Raw genomic sequence first — 22,013 nt, forward strand, 5'->3', positions numbered from 1 at the left:
CAAGGTCACACAGCGGGCCCGGGACAAAGCTTCCAGTAAAGCTGGTTCTCTCTTCCCCCGGAGTGGTCTGTGTTGAGCCACAGTAGATGTTTTGGGACCACAAACTTCTGCCCTAGCTCAGAGCTTCTCCTTCTTCTCCCTCCCTCCTGCGGTGTGCCCCTGGGGGAGTCCCTCTGGGTAATACCACAGAAGCCCTTGGGGAGGCCACATTGAGAATTTCTTGAAAAGGAACTATGTCTGGAGATGCAACGACAAACAGCACCCGGCAGCACCTGTGGGCCTCCTGGGGTTGCGGGGGGGGGGGGCTGTGGGCTCCACTCAGGCTCAGAGCAGGGAGGAAGATGAATCAGGGTCCCCAGTCTGGGATGTTCCTCTGCAGCCAGAGCCCCAGTCTGTGCAGAGGTTTCTTTCCTAGGCTGGGGCCATGGGCACCTAACCGGCTCTCTTTGCTCAGCCTGGTCTCAGTGCTGCCCTCTAATGGCCCTGGCCATGGCTGCTGTGGCCCTGACTGAATTCAGGCCTGATCCACCTTCCCGCTCCAACAGTCCGTGGAGTGGCCACGGCGCGCGCCTCTGTTCTCTCTGCCCCAGCCAGGCACCATCAGGTGGCTGATGAAGGATGGGTCTGTGGTGAGGAGCAAGTCACCCAGCCAACCACCAGAGGCCACAGCTGACCCGCAGTCAGAGCTTGGTGTCCTGGGGTTGTGTGTGGATCAACAGGGAGGTTCTGTCTCCCCAGAAGCTGCCCATACCCCAGAGTGAGGAGGAGGAGAACTTAGGGAGTGACTCAGTGCACCCCTCTGCCCAGGAGCCCACTCTTTTTGCTAGAGTTAGGACCAGCAGAGCTACTCCAGGTGAGTTTTTTGGGGCACCCCTTCCCTGCTCAGTTGAGAAGGGGCCGGGGTTGCTGCAGTAGGGACCCTGAGGCCAGAGCATTTAGAAAAATCAGAGGCCCGTGCCAGGGGCACCTCACTCTGGACAGGAGATCAGCCCCAATCCCAACTCCGGTTCCTCTGATGGGGAAACCAAGTCTAAGCAGGAGAGGGCCCTCTCCTGCTGGCCAGACCAGAACCCATGCAGACTGCAGAGGGTGGGTGAGACTGGGCAGTGGGCACTTGCGCATGGGACAGGGCAGCAGGCTCACAGCTCACCTTCTGCCCACCCGCCTTGGCTGTCAAATGCTTCAAAGAACAACCAGGACCAGTAGGTCCCACTGCCCAAGGCCAGCACCTTCTGGCCTTTGCTGCCCTGAAAATCACTGTGGGGGAGCTGGGTGGTGGCACTGTGGAGCTGCCTGCCCTTCCCAGACTTTGGGGCATGGAGTTTTCTCTGGGCCCCCTCCTCCTCCCTTCCTGTGCTCCTCTCGCCCCCGCCTGACCCTGGTCAGGCGCCTGTCAGTCCTGGCTCCACAGCAGAGTCACCCAAGGAGGTTTGAAAAACTGTGGTGCTCCATGGATTGCATCTAAATCTACAGCCAGGGCTGAGGAGGCCACTCGGGCGGCCCAGCTCTTCCCTTCCTGCCGCTCCCCGCCCCGGCTCCACACTCTGCCCCTCCCAGGGTCCTGCTCACGGTAGTGACTCCATCCCTGGGCTTCAGGGCTTCGTGCTGCCCCAGATTCAGGTGGAAATGTGGAGATCACATACAGTTTCCACCTCTGGAAGGAGTAGGGCTCAAGACCCCACAACCAAGAATTACCCCACAGCACGGCAAGTGCTATTCCTGGAGGGCAGACAAGCAGCATGAGAAGAGCTCCAGGCTCTCCCAGGACACTGGGCGTGGGGCAGATGCTCCAGCCTCTCCTCCCTGGCAAAGACCCTCTGAAAGGCTGCCTTGAAAACACAGGATTGAAGGGAATTTGAAATAGGCCACATGCTCCCTCTGGTGGTAACAAGGGGAATTGCGCCTCAGAAAGGGCCTGTGTCAGAGCTGATTCACGGTAAAATCATCCATTCACTTCCCAAACTTGGTTGTTCTTTGTGACTCAGTGCAGGTTTGAATTGTGGGAAATACCCAAGTGAAGTAAAATTTCAGAGATTCCCAGCCCACGTGATTTCCTGGGAAGGGAAGAGAAACGTTCACCAGCACCCTGGCCAGGGCTAGCAATGGCCTCTAGACTAGCCCTGACACAATCACAGACTAGCAGTGGCCTCTAGAATGATGGTTCTTGGCCTTGGCTGTTCTGCAGGGCGGCCTAGGGGCTGGCTGAGCTGTGGCTTTTGTGAACCATGCCCAGGCCTATGTCCCACAGGTTGGAAGGGAACCTTGGGCTGCTGGGGTTCCAAGGGCGAAGGGGGAGGCCTGGCACAGGGCGAGAGAGAGGCTGTGACTCTCAACAAAGCAAGATTCCTTCTCGGTGGGACAGGCTCAAAGGGCCTATGCCTGGAACGTTCTAGAAATATGACTCCTGCTCTTACTGCTTCCTCCTCCAGGAAGCTTTAGCGCCCCCTTCCCCACTCCCTCAGCTGGTGCTGCTCATTCCTGCCCATGTCTCCCGAGCACAAGACCTTCTGCTATCCATGACACCAAATTCTGTTTAGGGTGCAACTGCCGCACTGTATTCAGAGAGCCCATGTCCAGAGCAAGCGGTCAGAGACCTCGGGGCTGAGTGAACGGCCAGGCTGTGCCCCTTGCGGCCCTGGTCTCCCCAGGCTTACTGTTCCCTCAGCCCTCCCGAGCACAGGTGGGCAGAGGGGAGCTCCCACCCCAGCTGTGGTGTCAGCGTAGTGGGAAGAGCCCTCTCAGTGTAGGAAAGTCACTGCCCCTCTCGGGGCCTCAGTTTCTCTTCTGTAAGTGAAATTGATCTATTTTGCTCTCTCAGAGGTGACTGTGCTCAAGCCCTCTGCAGTCACGAGGGTCGGTGGTCCTCGGGGCCTGGGGCAGAGGACAAGACAAAGAGCTTGATTCCCAAGTGGAGTGGTGACCCCCGACACACACTGTGTGTTTTAAACTCCAGCAACTCACTGCCCATTCCCCCCTCCCCTCTTTGGATGCTGGCAGCACCAGGTAGGGAGCCAGACCTCAGGTGGTCCCGTGCTCCAGTCTCCTGAGAGGCCTCTGTGGGAAGGGAAGATGGGCTCCGTCCCCAGCATAGAACCTCCTGGAGAGAGAGCATCCTAAGGGAGGCGGGGCCGTAGACCCGAGACTTGGGCACTGACATCCTGGGCTGAGGTTGCCCTGGGGGGCCCTGCCCGGAGGACGGGCTGGAGCAACGATTCAGTGGTCTCACCTCACCATCCACTCCTGGTACCCAGTCCAGATGGACAAAGCCAGCACCCAAATGGACAGATGGGAGTGAGTCCAGCTGGGGTCCCCTGGCCGCAAGAATACAGACAGGGTGGTCTGATCTTAACCCGCATGTTGGTAGGTTTGGGGTAAAATAGGGAGCTCGTTGCTGAGGTTCAACCCCAGGCCCCACAGAGCCACCCACCCTGGCCTTGCTGTGCACCCGCAGGGACAGCCAAGCGCATGGACGTGGTCACAGGTGGACACAACTTGGTCAGCCCCTGTGGGAGCTCCCAGCTTCCCAGGGCAGCAAGAGGGCCTGGGCCAGAGGCCACAGCACAACCAGTGGGCTTGACTTGGAGTCAGCCAGGGGGAGTGGACTTTTGAGCTTTGCCCGGCATTTAGAAGCCAGGTCAAGGCCTCCGCAGCCGAGATCTCTCCGTTCCGGGCCCGTGGGGAGAAGCGTGCGGACAGCAGCAGTGAGTCTGCATTTACAGGCAGACAGGTGCCGGAGCAATGAACTGGAAAACAGTGAGACCGGGCTGCATCTGTACTCAGAGGGGCGCAGACACAGGTGGAGGAAGAGAGGCGGGTGGGAGGGGAGGAGCCGCGGGGGGAGGAGCCGCGGAGCGAGGAGCCTTGGGGGGAGGAGCCGCGGGCGGCTCCATCCGGGGGTCACACAGCGCCTGGCGCTGCCTTCAGCGCAAGTAGTGGCAGCGTCGGGGACAGAGGTGCACAGCCTGCGGGAGACAGGGCCTCCTTGGCTTCCCAACCAGCCCCGGGCACCGGTGGGCACAGCCGACTCTGGAAAGACAAAAGCAGACCTTGGGCTGGGAGGGGCTGGGCTTGGGAGTTTGGCTTCTTCCCCGTCTGGCTTACATTTTCTGGGGCGCTCTGCAGTCTCCCCACCTCTGCACTGGGCACATGGCCGATCACAGGCAACCCTAAAATTCTTTCTTCCCACCTTGTTGCCCCCCGGGTGCACCCGGAAACGTACCTACTGCTACAGCTCATTTTCACTGATTTGCCTGGGATAAAAGAAAAAGACAGGAGAGGTCAGAGGGAGGGGTAAATCCTGGGTCGCGCAGGTTGGGGCCCTGCCTCATGGCTCCAGAGACAAATGCCAGGCCCGCCCCTCCTTTCCTGGCCTCCCGCCTCAGCCTCAGTGCTTCCCCAGGCAGCACTCACCGACGTGTCTTACTGCCTCCGCAGCGGAATCGTTTGCCTTGAAAAGGGAAAGGAAGCTTCACTTTCACTGGCCACTCCTTTATATTTACGAGCAGAGCCAGGACGACTCAGTGTTTCCAGCCTCTCCTCCCTCCCTCCCTCGCTCCTGCCTGCCGGCATCACCGTGGTATGGGGCTTGGCGCTCACATTTGATTGTTTGTCTCTGTGCAAAGTGCTGTGCTACAAGCATTCCAGAGTCCCAGTCCGTCAGTCAGTCAGACGGTGGATCTGCGGTGGGCCGTAGCATGTTGGGAGTGGCAGCTGAGACTGGCCCTTGTGTACTCACTCCCCCAGTACAGCGCTAGGTACGTTGCTGCTCATACGTGCTTGGAGAAGGATGGCAGTAAGTTGAAAGCTCAAATCCCTGCTTAGGCCCATCTGTCTCCTGCATCTAGGTGTTCAGCTGCTACACAGCGCTACCCTCAGACAGCGGACACCAGGCAGCCGGGGAGACCGACTATCCCTGCAGACAGAAGTCCTCGAAGTGCGTAGCAGGACCCTGGGTGTGTCCGAATTCCAGAACACAGGGTTCAGGACCCACAGTAGCTGGCAGGGTGCCCCCGGGGCTGATCCCAGCGGTGCTCACTTTCGAGGGGGCTTAGCTGAGCCTGGCTCTGCTTCCAGGAGCTGTGGCCCCTGTCAGCCAGGCCCGGCTTTCCACTGTCAAACACTGACATGGTGATCTCCCCAGTGATGCCACAGGCTACATGGGCTAAGGTGTAGCTCAAGCCTAAGGCAAAGCCCAGGTCAGGGTGCGGCCCCGCTCTCACCTTGCCCTTTCCTCTTCCCAAAAGATTCCGGGGCCCTAGAAGCCCACCGGCCTCTTGCCTGCTCTGCTGGTGTCCTGCTGGGGCCGTGGCATGGGGCACCTCAGGAGGGATGCAGCCAGCCCGACTTACTGAGGAGGATGATGAGCCCCACGACGAAGGCCAGGCCAGCAAAGATCAGGCCTCCATTTCGGACGGTCTCATAGTCTGGGGAAAGAGGGACCCAAAGAAGTGGGATGGCGTCGTCTCTCCCTGAAGTCTACCCCGCAGCCGCCCCATGGAAACTGTGAGAGGGAAGGAGGGTACAGCTGCAGAGGCATCAGGACCCCTGCTGGGCAAGGGGGTGGGGAGGAGGGGCTGCAGCTCACCATAGTGGAAGGGGTCCTCCTCGGCCTTGGAGCCGCCACCTGGGGAGAGAGCCAGAGTGGGATGAGGCAGACCTCACAGATCAGCCGGAGTCCAGTCCTGCTCTTCCCAGCTGCCCCCGAGGCCCAAGGCGACAGGGAGACTGGTTAAGAGAAGCCCTGAGACGAGGAGACTAAGACCAGAGCAGGCATCCAGCCCAAGCTGCCCCAGACAGGCCACTTGGAAGCACATCCTGTGCCTCTGGAGCAGGGAGCCACGCAGTCCAAGGGGCTCCTTATAACACAGAGGGGAAAGAGGAGAAGCACAGCTCCACGAGACTAGCACACAGCTAGTCTACTGGGAGAGCCGAGCAAATGTCTGTGAAACCAGTGAATGGATAAAACGGAGCCTTCATGTGCATGGATAAGGAGGAGCAAAAGGCAGCCCAGCTGGCGGCATCCAGAATCAAGGTGGAGGCCTGAGGCAGAGCTGGGGCTTGACTCCTTTCTAGACCCTGCTCGCTTATGTCCCCGTCCATCCGAGGAAGCTCATTTACTTAAGAGACATTACTATGTGGGGCTTGGGCGTGCCAGGCTAAAGCTAGCAGAACATCAGTTCACGTACCCTCTGAGGCACTGATACTGCTCCATATAATCCCCTAGAGGACGGAGGCACAGAGAGGGTGAGTATGCAGCTCACACTTACACAGCAAGTGCAGGGCAGGGCTGGGATTGAGCTCAGGCAGCAGTCTGCTAAGGGTCCGGGCACTGTGCTGCCTTTCAGATGGCAGAAAGGAAGGACAGCTTTCCCATCGAATTTGTTGGCTTCCCCTGGCTTCCTGTGCCTGGCAGACGTCAGTTCTGCCCTGCAGACCCCCAAGCTACACACCTCTGCCCTCAGACAGCTGGGAAGTGGCCTGACAGGAAAAGCTCTAGCCGCCTCCAGAGCTGGCCCTGCCCTGCTCAACCCCCCATGGATGCCAGGGCCACAGTGCCCGGCCAGCAGGAACAGACCCACCGGCAGCTCCCAGGCTGTGCTGGACTGTGCCCCAGGCAGCAGGCAACCTCTGGGCCTGGGGAGCCCTGTTGGCCCCAGTGCCCGTCCCTTGGCCAGGAGCGAGCAGGCCAGCAGGGAGCTGTGCGTGATGTGCTGAGGTACCTGCTGCTCAGCAAGGCAGGGGCAGGGAAGCCCCGGGGACCCAGGCCGCTGTCCTCATGCCGTCCTTCAGGGTTGTCTCCCCACATGCAGCTCAAGTCTCGTTCAAGGTCACACAGGGAGTTAGTGTCAGAGCCGCAGCTAGACCGAAGCTACAACTCCCCTGACCACACCAGGAAGCCGCCTCTGTCCTGGCCACCTTGTCCCAGCCACTGACGCCTCCCCTCACCCCCTACCCTCCTCTCTTTGGGTTCTGGCTGCAAAGCCACCTCCATCAGCAAATGCCCCTGTGGGCCCCGTGTGCCACAGGCCTTTGGAACGTGACCTGACCTTGGAGGGCTCCCCCGTAAAATCCAGCCCGGGAAGGTGACCAGGGGAGCTGCTCCTCTGTCAGCAGGCCCGTCCACCTCCTGCTCCAGGTCAAGTGACATAGCAGGACACCTTGGAGCTGGACAGGTGCGGGCCAGAAAGCTAAGAATGCAGGCTCATCCCTTCCCCTCTACCTGCCCCGAGGTGCTACCATTCCCGCTGCCTTGCTCAGAGGCTAAGGCAGGGCCTCTTTCAAAATGCATATTTTCTTAGAGAGGAGCCTGGCACATGCAGCGGGGTGGGATACCCTGGAAGGCAGGGGAGCAGGAGAAGGAAGAGCAGGGTCCAGGTCACCCCCCAAACACAGCCACCCCAGGCCACACACACACTCACACACACTCACACGCACACACAAACTCACCATCACCCGTGGACAATCCTGCCATTTCTCCCACCGACAGGGCTCGTCTCCACTCCCCTCTTCCTGCTGCCTCTGCCACAGGGTAGCCAGGGACGAGGTCGGGGCATTAAATATTAACAGTGCCAGGTAATATTTACCCTGGTCACAAGAGGAGCCAGGATGTGTATGGAGGGGCTGCGGCTGCCGATGCGCGAGGAGGTGTCCAGAAGGCTGGGGCGGGGAGCTGCGGGCTGGGTGGCCAGCCACGCCCAGAGGAAATTTCCAGGGAAGGCTGGGACGGGCAGCCGTGTATTCTTCTTCACTGGGGAAGCCATGGCTGCGCGTGAGGTGGGGAGGTGGAAGTTTCCAAGTGCTTCATTCAGTAGGCGGCTCTCGGGGCAGTGCAGTGCCCACCTCGCCCACCCCTGCTGTGCCACTGTCACAGCTGATGCTTCTGCATTTGAAGCTTCCTGAGGTGCCTGGCTCCCTCGTCTCCCACTGCAGCCCCAGAACCACCCGAGCGCCCTGGCAGCTTCAGCCCCGGGCCCCTTGGCCCAGGAAGGCCCTGGGTTCTCACCGCCCGTGCAGCCTGGGCTCACGCTCAGCCCTGGCCACAAAGCCTCCAGCCTGTCAGCCAAGCATTCTTTCTCCGCACCCAGGGTATGCGCTTTCCTGAGTTGTCCCTGTTTTCCCGCATCCCCAGTGCCCTGCTGGATCGCTCAGGAAGGGGTCAGGGCAATTCCTGGGACAAAGTTTTGCTTTTATGGTTTACAAAGCAATGTCCTAAGCCAGAATCTCCTGGAGTTTTGCGTTAGCTCCCCATCTGACAGGTGAGTGTCACGGAGCGGTTGTGGAGGTCACACCGCCAGGTAGCAGCAGCGGGGAGATGACAGCCAGGCCTGTGGCTCTAGCTACCTCCCTGGGGAGACCACTCTGCTGTGACCTCCTTCTGCTTGGGGACTCTGGTGTGTGCCCCGTGGGTGGTACTGCATGGTCCCCTTGGAGTTCTGGCCAGTGGAACTGGCCTCCAGAAGAAGCTGGTGTCCAGTGGTAACCAAAGGGCCAAGGCCAGTGGGCAGAGTCCACAGGGGCAGTTTAGTCCTTCTCAAGGGAATCTGCTCCAAGCCACAGCAGGCAGGGATCGACACCTGCTCTTCTTGTGGCCTCTGTCAGGTTACTTACCACTCTGTGACTCAGTCTTCTCACCTGTACAGTGGGTGCAGCTGGTGGGCACAGCACCCACCACCATGGTTATTGACAATGTATGTAAACAGTACAGGGTGCAGCCTGGGCCACAGCACATGTCACTGTTACTACTGTACCTGCGTCGGTGAGAAATAGCAGGCACCAACCTTGGTTTAACGTTACCTGTCGAACACAGAAAAGCCGCCAGCCACCCTCCAGTGAAATGTGCATGAAGGAAGGGAGGGGGAGCCCGGCCCTGCACCCCTGGACCTGCCACTCCCACTCAGCTCCCTTCTGCTTTCGTGCCAAGTGTGTTTCCAAAAATATGACAACGGCGCCAACCTTTAATAAAGGTGAAACATGTGCCAGGCTCCTTGCCTCCTTCCACCCATGGAAGCCATGCTAGTTCCATTCTACAGACAAAGAAACTGAGGCTGATCATTTGCTCTCCTGGAGGGGGCTGTACTGGTTCTCCTGGGCAGACCACAAACCTGAGGGCAGGGAGGTTAAAAGACTCGCCTGGAACACAGTAAGGGAACAAGAGCTGAAGAGCTTGGGTCCCCCACGCTATTGCTACTCTTCACACAAGACAACCATCCCAGTCTACACTCACACAGGTAGGATGCTACAGTAGCAGATTGTCTATATCTATGTGAGCCACCAGGCGTTCTTTTTGGGACAATAAGGGAAGGAAAAAACAGGTAGAAAATTAGACAGATGATAGATGGATAGATGACCAGAAGGTGCTATTATCACCCCCATGTTATAGAGGAAGAAGCAAAGACACAGAAGTGAAGTGACTGCCCAGAGGACAGGCAGCTGGGAAGTAAGGAACCGAGATTTGCAGTCAGCCTGCCTTGAGTTCCTGAAGATGGGTGAATGGACAGACAGATGGACGATGAGGAGGGCGCTGGAAGAGCTATTTCCCTAGCTCCTGGAGCTCGGAGTGCCCTGCAGAAACCACAGCACCCGCACTCTGAGGTGCCTTTGTCCAGACATTCTGCCTCGCTCCTTCTGTGCTTCCAGGGAGCCCGTGGGCACACTTGAAAGCGCAAGGCTGGCCGCCTGTGTCAGAGGCTGGGGAAGCACAGGGCTTGGGGGACTCACCCAGGTGCCATCTGTCCATGGCAGGAGCTGCTGGCTGCGTTCAGGGGTACAAGAGTGCTGTGGAGTGCTGTTGGCTGGGCCTGGTGGGGAAGAGTGATGTTCCCTCCCTCCCTCCAGCCTCAGCTGTGTCCAGACAGGAAGAAACAAGGCCGGGGTGGGGGATGGGGGCTGGCAAGGGAGCGTTACCTGGAGCTGCCTGCCTGGGTGGGTGGGGTGAGGGAACCACGTGAAGCGGGGTGGGATTCTCTGACCTTGGTGTGACACCTGAGGAGGGGCAGCTATGAGCTGCAGCAAAGCAAACAGCAGCCCCTGGGCTGCCCCTCCTCCCCCAGGGTCTCCGTGCTGCGGCCTGGGAAGGTTGTTGGATGGCGCTGGCCAGGAGGGGAGCCAGCAGGTTCAGAGACCTCATGCCCTACCTGGCTCCTGGGCTGGCAGCTGAGTGAGACAGTCAGGGGCACGTGTGTGTGTCCCCTGAGCCTTTACTCAGGGGGACCTGTGCCTTGCTCCTTTGTCCCGATAGATCCTGCTTCAAGGCCTCATTATGCTCCTGAGCCTAGACAGACCGGCAGCAGCCCCTGGATGTGCCCTTGGTGGGGCGGGGATGTTTCTCATCTGGGGCTGAGGATGGAGCACAGGTGGCGGCTTCCTGTGCCTTCTACCAGCTGGGCAGAGATGGGGAAAGGCTGGAGCCCCGGCTGCTCCCATGGTAGCAGGCCCTTCCTCCCTTCCCACCATGCACTTAGCCCTGAGGACCGCCCCAGTTTTGATGTCAGGTCTATTCGCCACCCTCCGAGGACTCAGCCGGAGACAGTGGCCCCTAATGCGGCCCTGGGGGCTGCTGCTTGTTGCTGGAGGGGAACAGCGGAAGGCTGCACTTCTTTTGGTCCCTGGGCAGGAGCCTGGAGCCAACAGGAAGAGTGCCAGGGCAGCCCACCATGCTCCCTCAAAGTCCCTGAGCCCTGGCCACTTCCTCTGGCACAGGGCAAGGCCACAGCAAGAAGTCTCTGTGTGGCTGACTCCGACTGGAGGGTCTCCCTCAGGCTCCCGTGGCTGCCCTGGCATTTCCACCCCAGCGTGGACACTGAATAGCAGGGGCTGGGGCCGGTCACTTGGACAACTGGCTTCTCTGTCCCCCCTGAGTACTTCCTGCCCTAGGAGAGGACTAACAATGCCCCAGGGAGCTGCCTGGGGCCAGGTCATGCTGGGAAGGGAAAACCAGCTGGTTGGCCTGGAGGGGCTGCTCCAGGTGGGTGGCTGCAGCCTATGCTGGAGCCCTGACTACCCATGAGACCGGGATGACCCCGCCCACTGGCCTTGCCACATGTTCCCAGGTGGAAACCTGCACATTCAGACAGCCCAGAGCTGCCAGTGGAAATTCCCCAAGCTGGACACTGGAGATGTGTAGACACCTTAGGGCTAGATGGGACTTTACCAGGCTCCCATCTAGGGTCCAAACATTCTAGGAGTGCTACAGCCAAGTGAAATTCTCTTCTCTGCCCCCCACCTTACAAGTTCTGCAGCCCTTCCCCGAGGCTGGTGCTGTAAAGGGCAGCATCTTGATCTCAAACAAAGACCAAGTTAGAAGCTAACTGGAAAATGGTTCACAATTCTGTCAATCCTCCTGAAGGGAACTAAAGTTGTCTTTGTGTGAACTTGTCTCCAACTTCTGGCCCATCTCTCCACTCCAGCCATACTGGTCCCCTTGATGGCCCCCTATACCCCCAGGCTCACTCCTGCCTCAGGACCTCGGCAGGCACCCATTTTCCTGCTCACAGCCTCCAGAGGTCTGGCTTAGCTCGCGCTGAGCTCAGGTCCTCCTCGGGGACTGATTCAGGCAGCCCTCTGTGGCTTTGCTGTCAAAACCACTCACACTGCCTCCCGCCACACCTCAACCCCCTCCTCAAAGCTTTTGGCTTTCTCTGTAGCATTTAGTACCACTATCTGACAGGTCAAATATTTTCCTTATTTTATTTGCCTTTCTCCCAGCAGGAAGATCCGCTCCAGGAAAGCAAGAACTCTGTCTCCATTCATTCCTGTATCCCCACCGGGCCGGGGATGGCCCACAGTGACCCCCCACTTTGTTAAGTGAATGACTCTGTCCCAGAGAGGTGATGTCATTGTCAGTGGCACAAGTGAACCCAGAGCTAGCCTAAAGTAACAGTCTTTCCATGCCATCACCTGCCCACAGTAGGTAACTGGGCCTTGGCAGGCACCCCTGTCACCCATGGTCCACGTTTCCCTGAGCACAGTCTGAGGCAATGTCTCCTTCTCTGGATCTCTGAGCGCAATGGCCTGGTTTGCCCTCCCGGAGAGGCGGCAGGTGATCAGGTCCCCCTCCTTGCTCCCCTAGCGTGGGTCCCAGGGCTTTTCTCTCACTCCTCTTGTACGTCATTTCTACCTATCCACCCCTAGCCCTGTGCTCCTCCCCAGCCCTGGAAGCCAGGACGGCGTTGTAGAGGTCCCACCCCATCCCTCACTCACGCCCAAGTCATTCCTGTCTTCTTCCTTGTCCTTCCCCAGGGTACTGAGGCCATCATCAGCTCCTAGCTGGCACTGGGACAAGGAAGTCCTGTTTGAGACACACTGCTCTCCTGCAGAACGGCCTTGGCCTCTGTCACCCATGGCTCATGTTTACCTGAGCAGTCTGAGGCAGTGTGTCTTTCTCTGGGTCTCTAAGCGCAATGGCACCCTGATGGCCAGACTACCTGGACTCAAATCCCTTTCCACCCTCATCCTTCCCTTGCACTGCACGGCCCGAGGAAGAACACCCCTCCAAGGCCATCCTGCCGTCTATGAAGTGAAATGAGAGCACCTACCTCGCAGGACTGCTGGCCAAAGATCCTAACAAAGGGCAGCTTTGTTCTCCTCACCTCACGCTGGGTGCCCAGGCTACACGATGCTCACTGCAATCCCTTCACTTGGTTCAGGCCCCAGGGACTGATCTTTGAAGCCAGCTCTCTGTGAGCCTCTTCGCTCCCTGACCTTCCAGCAGGACCTCTGCCAGCCACTGTCCCCAGCTGCCCCTCCCCTAAACAAACCAAGCATCACAGCCTTTCTCTGCTGGGGTCTGGCCTCCATTCTTGTTCTTCCAGTCTTTGCTCGGGGGAGGCTAGCTGGCGCAGAAACACTGCTCTGCTGTTCCAGAAAGGCCACAGGGCAGGTGGAGGCCCAAGACCTCCTTCTTTGTCTGGTTGTTCTGGGACAAAGTCACAGAGGAGCATCCACCTGTGCCTGGTGTGCCCTTCAGGACCCAGAGCTACGAGGTTTTAGAAGGAAGAGAGAGAGTCCCTACTCCTGGATGGGTTTCATCACTGTCACCCAATGGGACAGTGCCCTCAGCTGCTGTGCCTCAGTCTCCTGTCTCCTCCAGGAAGGCCTTCCTTTGTCTCCTGACTCTTGTACTTCGGAGGAACCTGGGGGGGTCCTTGGGTTTGTGGGGTGGGGAGTTAACAGGCTGGGACATTCACCTGACCTTTGTCGCCCTGGTGCTCAAAGGAAGCACTAGCAAAGAGACCCTCACCTTCCACTTTCGCAGGATGGGACTCTCCAACCCCATCAGCACAGGGCTTTGCAGGGGCTTCAGGTCAGCATCCAGAGCCTTGGACTTCAGGCCTCCAAATCACTTCCTCTAGGTGTTTGCTTGCAGCTGTAAAGGCGCTTTGATGAGGCAGAGGCCAGAACCTCTTAAAAAGCCCTGGTCCCTGGTTCGGGTCCATCCCCAGCTGCATGGCATGCGAAGGCACTGAGCAGCCCTTTCTACACCACCCAGAGAGGAACCCTGAGTGCTGGCTCCTGTCTCCTGCTGTGGCCATAGATGCCAGGTCACTGGGGTCTTATAAGGCTGGTCTGGGAGGAGGTGGGCCCTGGTGGGTCCATTCCTTAAGTGGTGGCTTCAGGATGGCCCAAGCTGTAGGGCACAGAGGTCCTGGGAGCTGCCGAAGGGCAATGTGCTCTAAGAGTCAAAGTCACCAGCTGGTGACAAGGGCAAATCCATTTCATCCACCTCTCCCACAATGAACACCCTGGAGAAAAATACATTCCTGGCTTTCTCAGAACACACGTCCGGTCTTGCCTGGGAACAGGGAACAGGGAACAGAGCCTGTTTCTCCGCAGCTGCTGCCCTATACTTCAGTAACCACACCCCTCCGGCAGCTGTGAGCAGCCAGTCCAGGCCCTCTGCCTCCAGGAAGACCTCCGCAGCAGCCCACCCGTGCTGCCTCCCACCCCAGATGTCTCTGGGATTCCACTGATGTGGCTCAAATGGGCTTCCAGTGGCTTTGTGGTCTTGACAAATGGCAAGGTCCTCCAGGCCTCTAGAGGACTCAGACCACGGTATCTATTCGGTGTTTACGTCTTCATGGAACCTGGAGCCCAGGCCTCCTCACCTGGCAGCAATCCTGTCCACTTGATGGTTTTGCAGCGTTCCAAAATCCGATTTGCTCCTCCCAACAACTCGACCAGGCAGGCTTTGTGACCCTGATTTTACAGAAGGGAGAAGTGCAGACGGGATGCGGACAGGTCAGAGTTTGACCCCAGATCTCAGAGCCAGAGGGGTCCCTGCCCTCAGAGAAAGAGGTGGTAGGAATGGACCGTGATGCCAACATCGGTAGCATAAGGTCCACAGGTAGAACTTTCAAAGTGCACTATGTCCATTGCATTCATTTGACCCAGGGAAAAACAGGAAGCTACTGATGAATCCATTTCATAGTTGGGGACACTTAGGCTCGGAGCTTCCCGGGGGTCACATGGTTAGCAGGAGGCCCTGCTCACACTATGGAAGAAGGACTTCGTGTGCAAGAAGGAAACCAACAGAGAGGCTGGGGCCTGCTGAGCTCACGCAGCTAGAGCGAAGGCAGGTACAAGGGCTCAGAGGCAGGGACCCAGCCCCTCCAGGCCTGCTGCTTTGAATCCTTCAGGACATCCAACCAAAGCATCACCTGGCCTGCCATCGCTGCCTTGGCAGGTGCCTACTGTTGCACAATCAGCCCGGGGACTGGGGCTGGCTCCATAAAACCAGCAGGCGGTTGGCTTGAACTGGCTGATTTTCCCCCACCTCCCCACTCTGGCTGTGGCTGCAATGAATCACACTAATGTTGAGAGGTGGCAAGTCCTCCTCTTTGTGCCCTGGAGCCAGGTATTTCCAAAGCTGCTCCCCCGACTCACGCAAACACACCTGCCCCCTTTCTCTCAGTGGGGCTGGGGTAAGGCAGAGCAGCAGGGACAAGGTGGGGCAAACCAGACAGAGCTGGCGAGCTCTCCCACACCTGCCCTGCCCAGCCATTCTGCCAGCCCATGGTCCTGGGGGAGGGGACAAGCGCCCGGCGACCTTGGGAGTGTGCTTCAGCTTGGTATCCCTCTTCCCACCCCTGCTGCTTGTACTTCGCCTCTCTCTCCCCAGAACAGTTTGGCAAGTTCTAATCTACAATATGAAAAAAATAAAGCGAACCCCCCAAACAAAAACCAGAGAGGAGGGAGAGCCACTGCACCTGGAGGCCCAGAAGGTAGGCGGATCGACCTTTACCACGGTGTGCGGCAGTCATGAACGCCTCCATGCAAACAGACTTGAACATCTCTGGGGTCATTCATGGGAGGCAGGGGAGCAGCCGGGAGGTGAAATCTGCAGGACCTCTGAGGTCACTGCTGCAGGCTTAGCAAGCCCTTTGGGAAAGGGCAAGGCATAGCCCATTCAAGCAAAGTATATCTGCTACATTAAACCAAATCACGAACAGAAAGAAGTGTCAGATAGAGTGTCACATGCTCGGAGGCTGAGTGCACCTGGGGCCGCCTTCCTGGAGTTTCAGCACTCCGGGAAGTGAGCTGGGAATGAGTTTATCCATGTGAAGTCTTTGGCCTAGCACATGGAAGTGCTGGATGAATGTCAGCTGCTGTCACTACTATTACCATGCTGACTGTTATTTTGTTTCTCATGTGTCTTATTTCCAGGCCACTCGCTTCCTCTAGGAGGCTGCCTGGAGCAGTCTGGCTAGTTTATGCTCCGAAGGGACAGTTATGCTCCACAGAGGCCATGCCATCCAGCAGGTCCTTGCCCTTCACCTGAACGTCAGCTTTGTCCAGGAAGGCTGGGCAGGTGATGTGTCTCATAATGCCCTGTGGACAGCCTGGTCCATCCAGCTTCTGTGCCCACTGGCTGTGTGACTGGGACCAGTCTCAAACATATCAGAGAATCTGTGAAATGGCACTGTCCTGCTATGTCAGAATGAAGCTGAGATAAGAGGAAAACTAGGTGGGTACTTAGACTTTGGCAAAGTCAGGATAACCATTTTGCACATACGCTAAACTGGCAATTATCACTCCGTTACTAGAGCAATGGAGCCCCCAACTTCCCTATACTTGATGTTTTGTTTTTAACACCTAGGAGATGTACCTACGATCTTCTCCGTTTCTGGGGCCTCTAAGGGTCTCAGTCTCCTGCGTTGAGGCCCACAAATTCCTTGACACAGTGAATGCTCCACGAGTGACGTTCATCAGCCTATTTACCAACCCTTGATCACACATGAGAATTTTTCTAACTGCCATGATCACTGGGTTGACCATGTTGAGCTGGATCTCAGCATTAAATCTGTCTTTTCAGAGGTCCAGGGGATGGAGGCAGAGGTGAGAACAGGAGTGGGAAAGGTCCCAAGCAGGTCCAGGGTGGTCAGGAAATGGCTGGACCTGGCCAGGTTCTTCAGACCTGAGCCCCACAGTTCTGAGACTCCAACGGGGTTGCAGGATCCAGGCAGGGGTTATGCAGGTCTCTTTTGAGACCCTGAGATGTGCCCGGCATTCTCATGTTAGATGTGATGTACTCCTTGCCCTCGAGGAATTGTGTCTCACCACAGATACCCAAAAGGCTAGGTGAGGGCTGCACACAACCGACCTCCAGGCAGAATCTCCCCACAACTGTGTTTATTTGGCCAATGGTACTTTTTAAAAAGCAGTATTCAAATATTTGAGGGAGGGTGCTTCAGGTGACACTTAGGCCCCTCTGCCCTTTACAGGGGGATCACAGCAACATAACCTGCCTGGTCTGTGCAGTTTGGATCCGACAAAGCATTATGTGTGAAAACAATGGCAGGAACCAAGTGTGATCAGAGCACTGGAAGAAAGGGACACCTTCCACCTGCGTCCAGGAAGGTTGCCCAGAGGAGGGGGCATCTGAGTGGGGAGAATGCAGGGTAATGCTCTAAGCATAGCCCAAGGAACCCACACGCGCCCTCCCTTTCCAGTCCTTAGGTAATGGCCCCAGACCTGACCAATGAGAAAAGCTGGGACGTTTGACTCCAGGCTAGTGAGCACTTAAGTCAAGCCACTGTCACCTTGTTTTAAGTACAAATGTACGGGTTCTGCTGAGGGAGGAAGCCCGAGTCTAGGGACCGAGGGAGGAGACTGGGGAAGAAGAGCAGGATGGAGCAGGGACAAGAAAGAGGCATGGGGTAGAGGAAGGAGCAGAAGGAGAGGCAGAAATGGCGGTGTGGGAGGAGGAGCCACTTAGGAGAGCAGCTGAAATAAATATACTCTCCTCTGGCGGCTCTCCAGCCCTCTCTTCCTCCAAGTGCCAAAGGCCTTACAAATACTCAAGTTCCTTTAGAGAAAGAAAAGCACCTCTGAGCCACTAGGAAACAATGATGTTTTATTTCTTTTCTGTTGTTGGAGAGAGGATAGATCACAAGACAGGCAGCAGCAGTCCTGGTCACACGGCAAGGTTTGGTTAGTTTCCATGGGAACACAATGGACAGGTGGAGCGGGATCTGGCTGGACTTCCCCCTCTCTCATGACCTTCAACTCCTTGCTGTTGATCTGCAGCAGGGCCACACGAAACCCTGCTGGCCTCTGATCGGCCGCACAACCACTGCTCACACATAACTCACCACTCTGACCACTGACTGAGACGGGCAGGAAGCGGGCAAGAGCTGTTGCCACTGCCTGGCCAGCGGGACACAGGCGGAGAAGCAGAGTTCCTCCTGCTCTCCTGGCTGCCCATCCCTGCGTGCTGACCGCAATAGAATGGGAACCCCTCAGCCATCCACTTCCAGGGACTCAACTTCAGAGATGGGAGACTGAGTCTGGGTGAGCAAAGCTACAGATGGACATCTTGGAAGCAGGGAAGGTGGGGGAGGGCAGGAGCGTTCCAGAGCCCATGGGGTTATTGCTGAGAAGATATGCAAGGGGCACATTCCCATGGGGCAGAGTAAAAGCCCTGGGCCTGGACTTCCTGGGTGCTCTGCAAAGGGGCAGGGCAGGTAGAGATTCCATGGAAGCCCCAAGAAGAAAAAGAAATGTGGCCAGGCAGAGCCTGCTTGACAGCAACACTGGGCTCCCCAGCGCCTTCTCTGCGCCTCCAGTTGCTGAGCCTTCCGAACAGATTGGGTCAGGATGGAAGACAAAAGCGGGGCTCTTGTGAGAAGACTACAGAGGGTCCGTGAAAGGCCATGAGGATGCGGATGCAAACCTCCCCAGTCCCAAGAGAGGTGGGGATTCCTACCCTACCCTCATCCGGAAATCAAGACAGGGGCAGGTCTCTCAGAGCAGACTCCGGGAAGCGGGACGCGATGGAGGCCCCCAGGGAGGCGGGGAGGAGCCGAAGGCAACTGGGCACAGCTCCTGCCCAGGAAAGTGAATCCACAGCTCACAAATGCAATGCTGTCCACAAACAAGTAGCCACAAAGATCACAGTCATCATATACACACGCACACATACACACACGCACGTACAGACACAGCACAGGCGGTGACGAGACTGCAGGCTGCGGGCAGGGAAGGCCGGCGTGAGTTGCATCGAGGAGCGGAGAACTGGGGTTGGCGGGGACGGGGAAGGGCGCAGGGGACACATGAGTCGTTGGCTTCTCCTGGGGAAAGATCTGTGGCTGAAGTGGCCAGTTTTCTTAGCGATATCTGCGTCTAAAGGTTGCAGAAGTTGCCCTCAGGCGCTTGAGGCTGAGGAGAGAAAGAATTTAAATAAAAACGAAGCTCTGGCTGCTGTGAGAGTCTTTATCTGCTCTCTCCTTCAGCCCAACCACGCTGCCCACTGAAATTCCTGGGTTAACATCCCTTCAAAGCCCCGGTCCGGAGGCTGCAAGGGCCACAGGGGTGAGAGGCACAGAATGGAGACACAGGCCTGGGAGGGTGGGCGCCATGGGGAGGGCTCCCTCTCCCCTGTCAGCTGTACCTGGATAACCTCGTCAGTCGCTCACAGGCCTGGACTTAGGAGAAAGGGGCTTTTGAGAAAGACTTAGTTTAAGAAAAAGACACTCCTTTTGGAGGCTGCTTCTGCTGAGCCTTCTGAAGCCACTCCACGCTCTCAGTGTACCCTGACAGCTACAGTGGGGTGGACAGAACATGGAGCCACCAGGCAGACACCTGCCTCCCGGTGGGGTCCTGTGACCCCACCAGCTTGGGTGGTCACTTGCCTTGAAGAACCCCATCCCAAAGGAGGGGCTATATGAGCCTTGCTCCGCCCACGTGTGGGGAGGCTGTCACGAGGGCGTATATGCTCTCAGGAAGGAACTGGGACGCTACACAGGCACACTTCGTTACTGCCACCACGGAGAAAGCTGTCCACGCTGGTGGACCAGCGCCTCATCATGCTGAGACCTCCTTTAACGTACGATGTAGGATAAAGTAACACAATATCTTATTTGAGCTGATAAAAGACTGAATTTTGGCCCTAATACATTCCAGGGTCTGCCCTAAGGAATAAAGATAGGACAGAGTGTAGTGGGATGGCACTAACCTATAGTTAAGTCACAGAGACCTGTATTCAGGTTGATCCTGTAACCTACTCAACTGAACAGCTATTTTCCCCCACCTCAAAATAGGTTGCAGCTTCATCTATGTGATTTTTGGCCGGCAGGCTCCAGGGATTCTCGTTTGACCGCACTCTGGAGACCAGTCCTCACTATGCACTCACCTACACTCTTAAGGGTGGATGCTAAACAGTGCCCCCAAGTGTTGAGAAGTGGTAATGGTCTCAGGAGTGGGGACATCATTTATCATTAGCCCTCACTTTTGAACAAGGTTGGAAAGATCATAATTTTTTTTTTTTAAACAAAAAAGGCTGTAAGCTGCTTTCCAATTCATCATCCTTCTGCGATCTGATGGAGGGAGTATTTCCTTAACTCTAATTCCCTCCCAAGCCACGCCTGTGGAGCGGCTGGAATAGCAACCTATAAGCCTGAGCCTTAGGCTGGGTGGAATGAATTCTGGACACTCACTGTGACATTTTGCTGCTTCTGGGGCTGTGTTCTATTGTCCCTCTCATACCTCCGAAGGCCTCCTCAGAGCAGAGCTCATAATAAAGCTGCACCCCCTGCAGCCCAGGACTTCCCACCTGATGCCCCGCCCAGGTTCAATGACAGTGACAGGACAATGCAAGACCCTGTCACAGAGCAGCTCACCTTCTCTGGAGGCTGCACTTCAGTTCTCTGCTTTCTGGGGCTCCGCTGCTGAAAGAAAACCAGAACAGACACAGTTACGGACCCCTCACCCAGGGGCCAACCCATGCCGCAGCCGACCTGTATGGGACCCAGGAGACTTCAAACCACACAGGCATGGGTACAAATCTATGCCTGCTACTTGCTGGTTACAGGAACCTGGGCTCTGGGTCTCAGTGATAAGACGTGAGTAATGAAGCCTGCCTCACGGGCCAGTACACCTGGATGATATGGGGTCTGTCCCCGACACAAAGCAGACGCTCTAGAGAGTCTCACTTATAGTGGCCTGTCTGGTGCAGGTGAGCGGCAACCCCGCAGGCACCCCGGACAGCCCTCCCCCAGCACGATGGGAGCCCGTCTGGTGAGCCCTAAGGAGGCCATGGCCCCTCACAGCAGCCCCTCCCTGACACACACGAAGGCCCTCTCTGCCCTCTCTGCTTCATCTGGCTGGTTACCATTTGCAGTGATGAGGTTCTCCCCTTGGGCTTCCTCGTCCCCTGGAGCCCTGTAAGAGAAGGACACAGCCTGCCAGAGGTCTCCAGGGCAAACTCAGTGTCACCACGCTCCTGGTTGGAGCAGGGACATCTGGGATCTGTCCCCTCCAAATCCTCTAAGGGGCTCAAGCCTATCTACCCTGGGGCACTGCTGGATGAGGGAAAAGTTGGGATGAAGGGGACAGGGAACTCCTAGGCACCTCTTAGTCAGCCTCCAAGGTAACTAAGAACTGGGAAGGTGACCTAGGGACATGTGGGGGCCTGCATGTGCCCTGCCACAGGATTTGGGCTTTCTAGGTTGGAAGCCACTCCTGGCTACTGTGGTGGGTTAATGCGGGGGTGACTGGATGGGGAACAGAAAGAGAGGCCAAGTGTCTGCTCAGCTCAAAGAGCCCCACACAGCTGAGGCGCAAGGACGGTATCTCAGGCTCTGTAGAGACAATCTGAACCTCAAGAGAGGTCACAGACCCTCTGCTTCCCATCTCCCAAGCCCAGCTGTGTCAAGAGTCCAGACAAAAGTCCCAGCTTCTTCTCGCCCACCTCCCCTGCTCCCTTTTGCACCAAAGCCTGCCCTCAGCGTTCTGACCTCCCCGCTGCCCCAGTCTCCTGACAGTCCTCAAGTTCACAGCCGTACCCCTATTTCCCACCCATGTACACACGTTCTTTCTCAGACAAGAAGCCAAGAAATGTGTAAGAATGCTCACTAAGGTCACACGCCAGAAGCCCCTCCCTGATCCTCCTAATGTCACCCCAGGTAGCCATAGCCACGTTACTCTTACCGGGGCTTCTGATTGAAACTGCACTTGCACCTGCGACCTAAAAAGCAAAGAGAAACGATCAAGGTCACAGTCCCAGCATAAGCTCAAGGTCATGCACCTGCCTGGCCACAGGAGGGCTGCTCTGAGTCTGCAGCTGGAGGGACTGGGTAACCGGCACCCATGCCTGGCTTTATATAGTGACCGCAGGTTGCAGTAGGGTCTGAGCCCAGGGTGGCACATTCAACAGCTGGGATGGCTACATCAGTACAGTGCGCTTGACCACGCACACGCAAGAGCCATGGGCAGACCAGGCCCCTGTGTGGAAAACAGACGCAGGGGCACATCCCTCGGAGCACAGTGGGGACAGCACCCGTCCCCTCTCTCTGTGACTGTCCTGCTCATGCCCTATGAACACAGGACTGGGAGAACAACCCTGCCTGTTCTTATCTATGCTCATTTTCTCTACGTTTTCCTCCTCATGTTCCATTATTTTTCCAAGCATTTACCATGCGCTCAGCTGTGTTAGGTTCTGGAGATAATACAGGACAGACAGTCCCCTTCCCCCTCCCAGAGACAGAATGGCCAGACTGCCCCCACCTACTTAGGAATCA

At 57.1% G+C, this 22,013-nt stretch overlaps 2 protein-coding genes across 10 annotated transcripts in view; both read right to left on the bottom strand.

Moving 5' to 3' along the window:
• Window positions 1-3,338: 3,338 nt before the first annotated feature.
• On the bottom strand, window positions 3,339-9,876 carry Fxyd2 (FXYD domain containing ion transport regulator 2). 4 transcript variants are annotated; one of them, XM_013511220.1, is made up of 9 exons: window positions 9,718-9,876; window positions 8,953-9,023; window positions 7,584-7,762; window positions 6,186-6,219; window positions 5,585-5,623; window positions 5,349-5,423; window positions 4,411-4,447; window positions 4,220-4,250; window positions 3,339-4,026 (listed from the first exon to the last, which is right to left on the bottom strand). In XM_013511220.1, exons 1-8 carry the CDS (start codon window positions 9,726-9,728, stop codon window positions 4,226-4,228), a joined length of 471 nt encoding a protein of 156 aa, XP_013366674.1. In that variant the 5' UTR covers window positions 9,729-9,876; the 3' UTR covers window positions 3,339-4,026; window positions 4,220-4,225. The 4 variants fall into 4 exon arrangements, with proteins under 4 accessions (XP_013366674.1, XP_013366673.1, XP_005378277.1 ...); XM_013511219.1 differs by lacking the exon at window positions 9,718-9,876 and having other exon boundaries at window positions 8,748-8,986; XM_005378220.2 differs by lacking the exons at window positions 6,186-6,219; window positions 7,584-7,762; window positions 8,953-9,023 and having other exon boundaries at window positions 9,718-9,863.
• Window positions 9,877-17,330: 7,454 nt separating this feature from the next.
• Window positions 17,331-22,013, bottom strand: part of Fxyd6 (FXYD domain containing ion transport regulator 6) — a 36,956-nt gene continuing 32,273 nt past the window's right edge. For all 6 annotated transcript variants that reach the window (XM_013511225.1, XM_013511221.1, XM_013511223.1 and 3 more), the window contains 4 exons: window positions 21,424-21,460; window positions 20,606-20,655; window positions 20,115-20,162; window positions 17,331-18,654 (listed from right to left, as the gene is read on the bottom strand). In XM_013511225.1, the coding sequence (XP_013366679.1) occupies window positions 20,134-20,162; window positions 20,606-20,655; window positions 21,424-21,460 (116 nt within the window). In that variant the 3' untranslated portion in view covers window positions 17,331-18,654; window positions 20,115-20,133. The remainder of the gene's footprint in view (window positions 18,655-20,114; window positions 20,163-20,605; window positions 20,656-21,423; window positions 21,461-22,013) is intronic.

Source organism: Chinchilla lanigera, unplaced genomic scaffold, assembly GCF_000276665.1.
Source record: "Chinchilla lanigera isolate Chin_1 unplaced genomic scaffold, ChiLan1.0 scaffold00011, whole genome shotgun sequence".
Classification (NCBI taxonomy): Eukaryota; Metazoa; Chordata; class Mammalia; order Rodentia; family Chinchillidae; genus Chinchilla; species Chinchilla lanigera.

Excerpts from the sequence above, each read along its gene's own strand:
- Fxyd2 (XM_013511219.1), bottom strand. The coding sequence starts at position 8,841 with ATGCACATTTCACTGGAGGGTGGCTGGCGGCTTTTCTGTGTTCGACAG. Across the intron at positions 5,624-6,185 it reads CAGTATCAGTGCCTCAGAGG|GTGGCGGCTCCAAGGCCGAG; the intron begins GTACGTGAACTG and ends CTCTCTCCCCAG. Across the intron at positions 5,424-5,584 it reads GGAGGACCCCTTCCACTATG|ACTATGAGACCGTCCGAAAT; the intron begins GTGAGCTGCAGC and ends CTCTTTCCCCAG.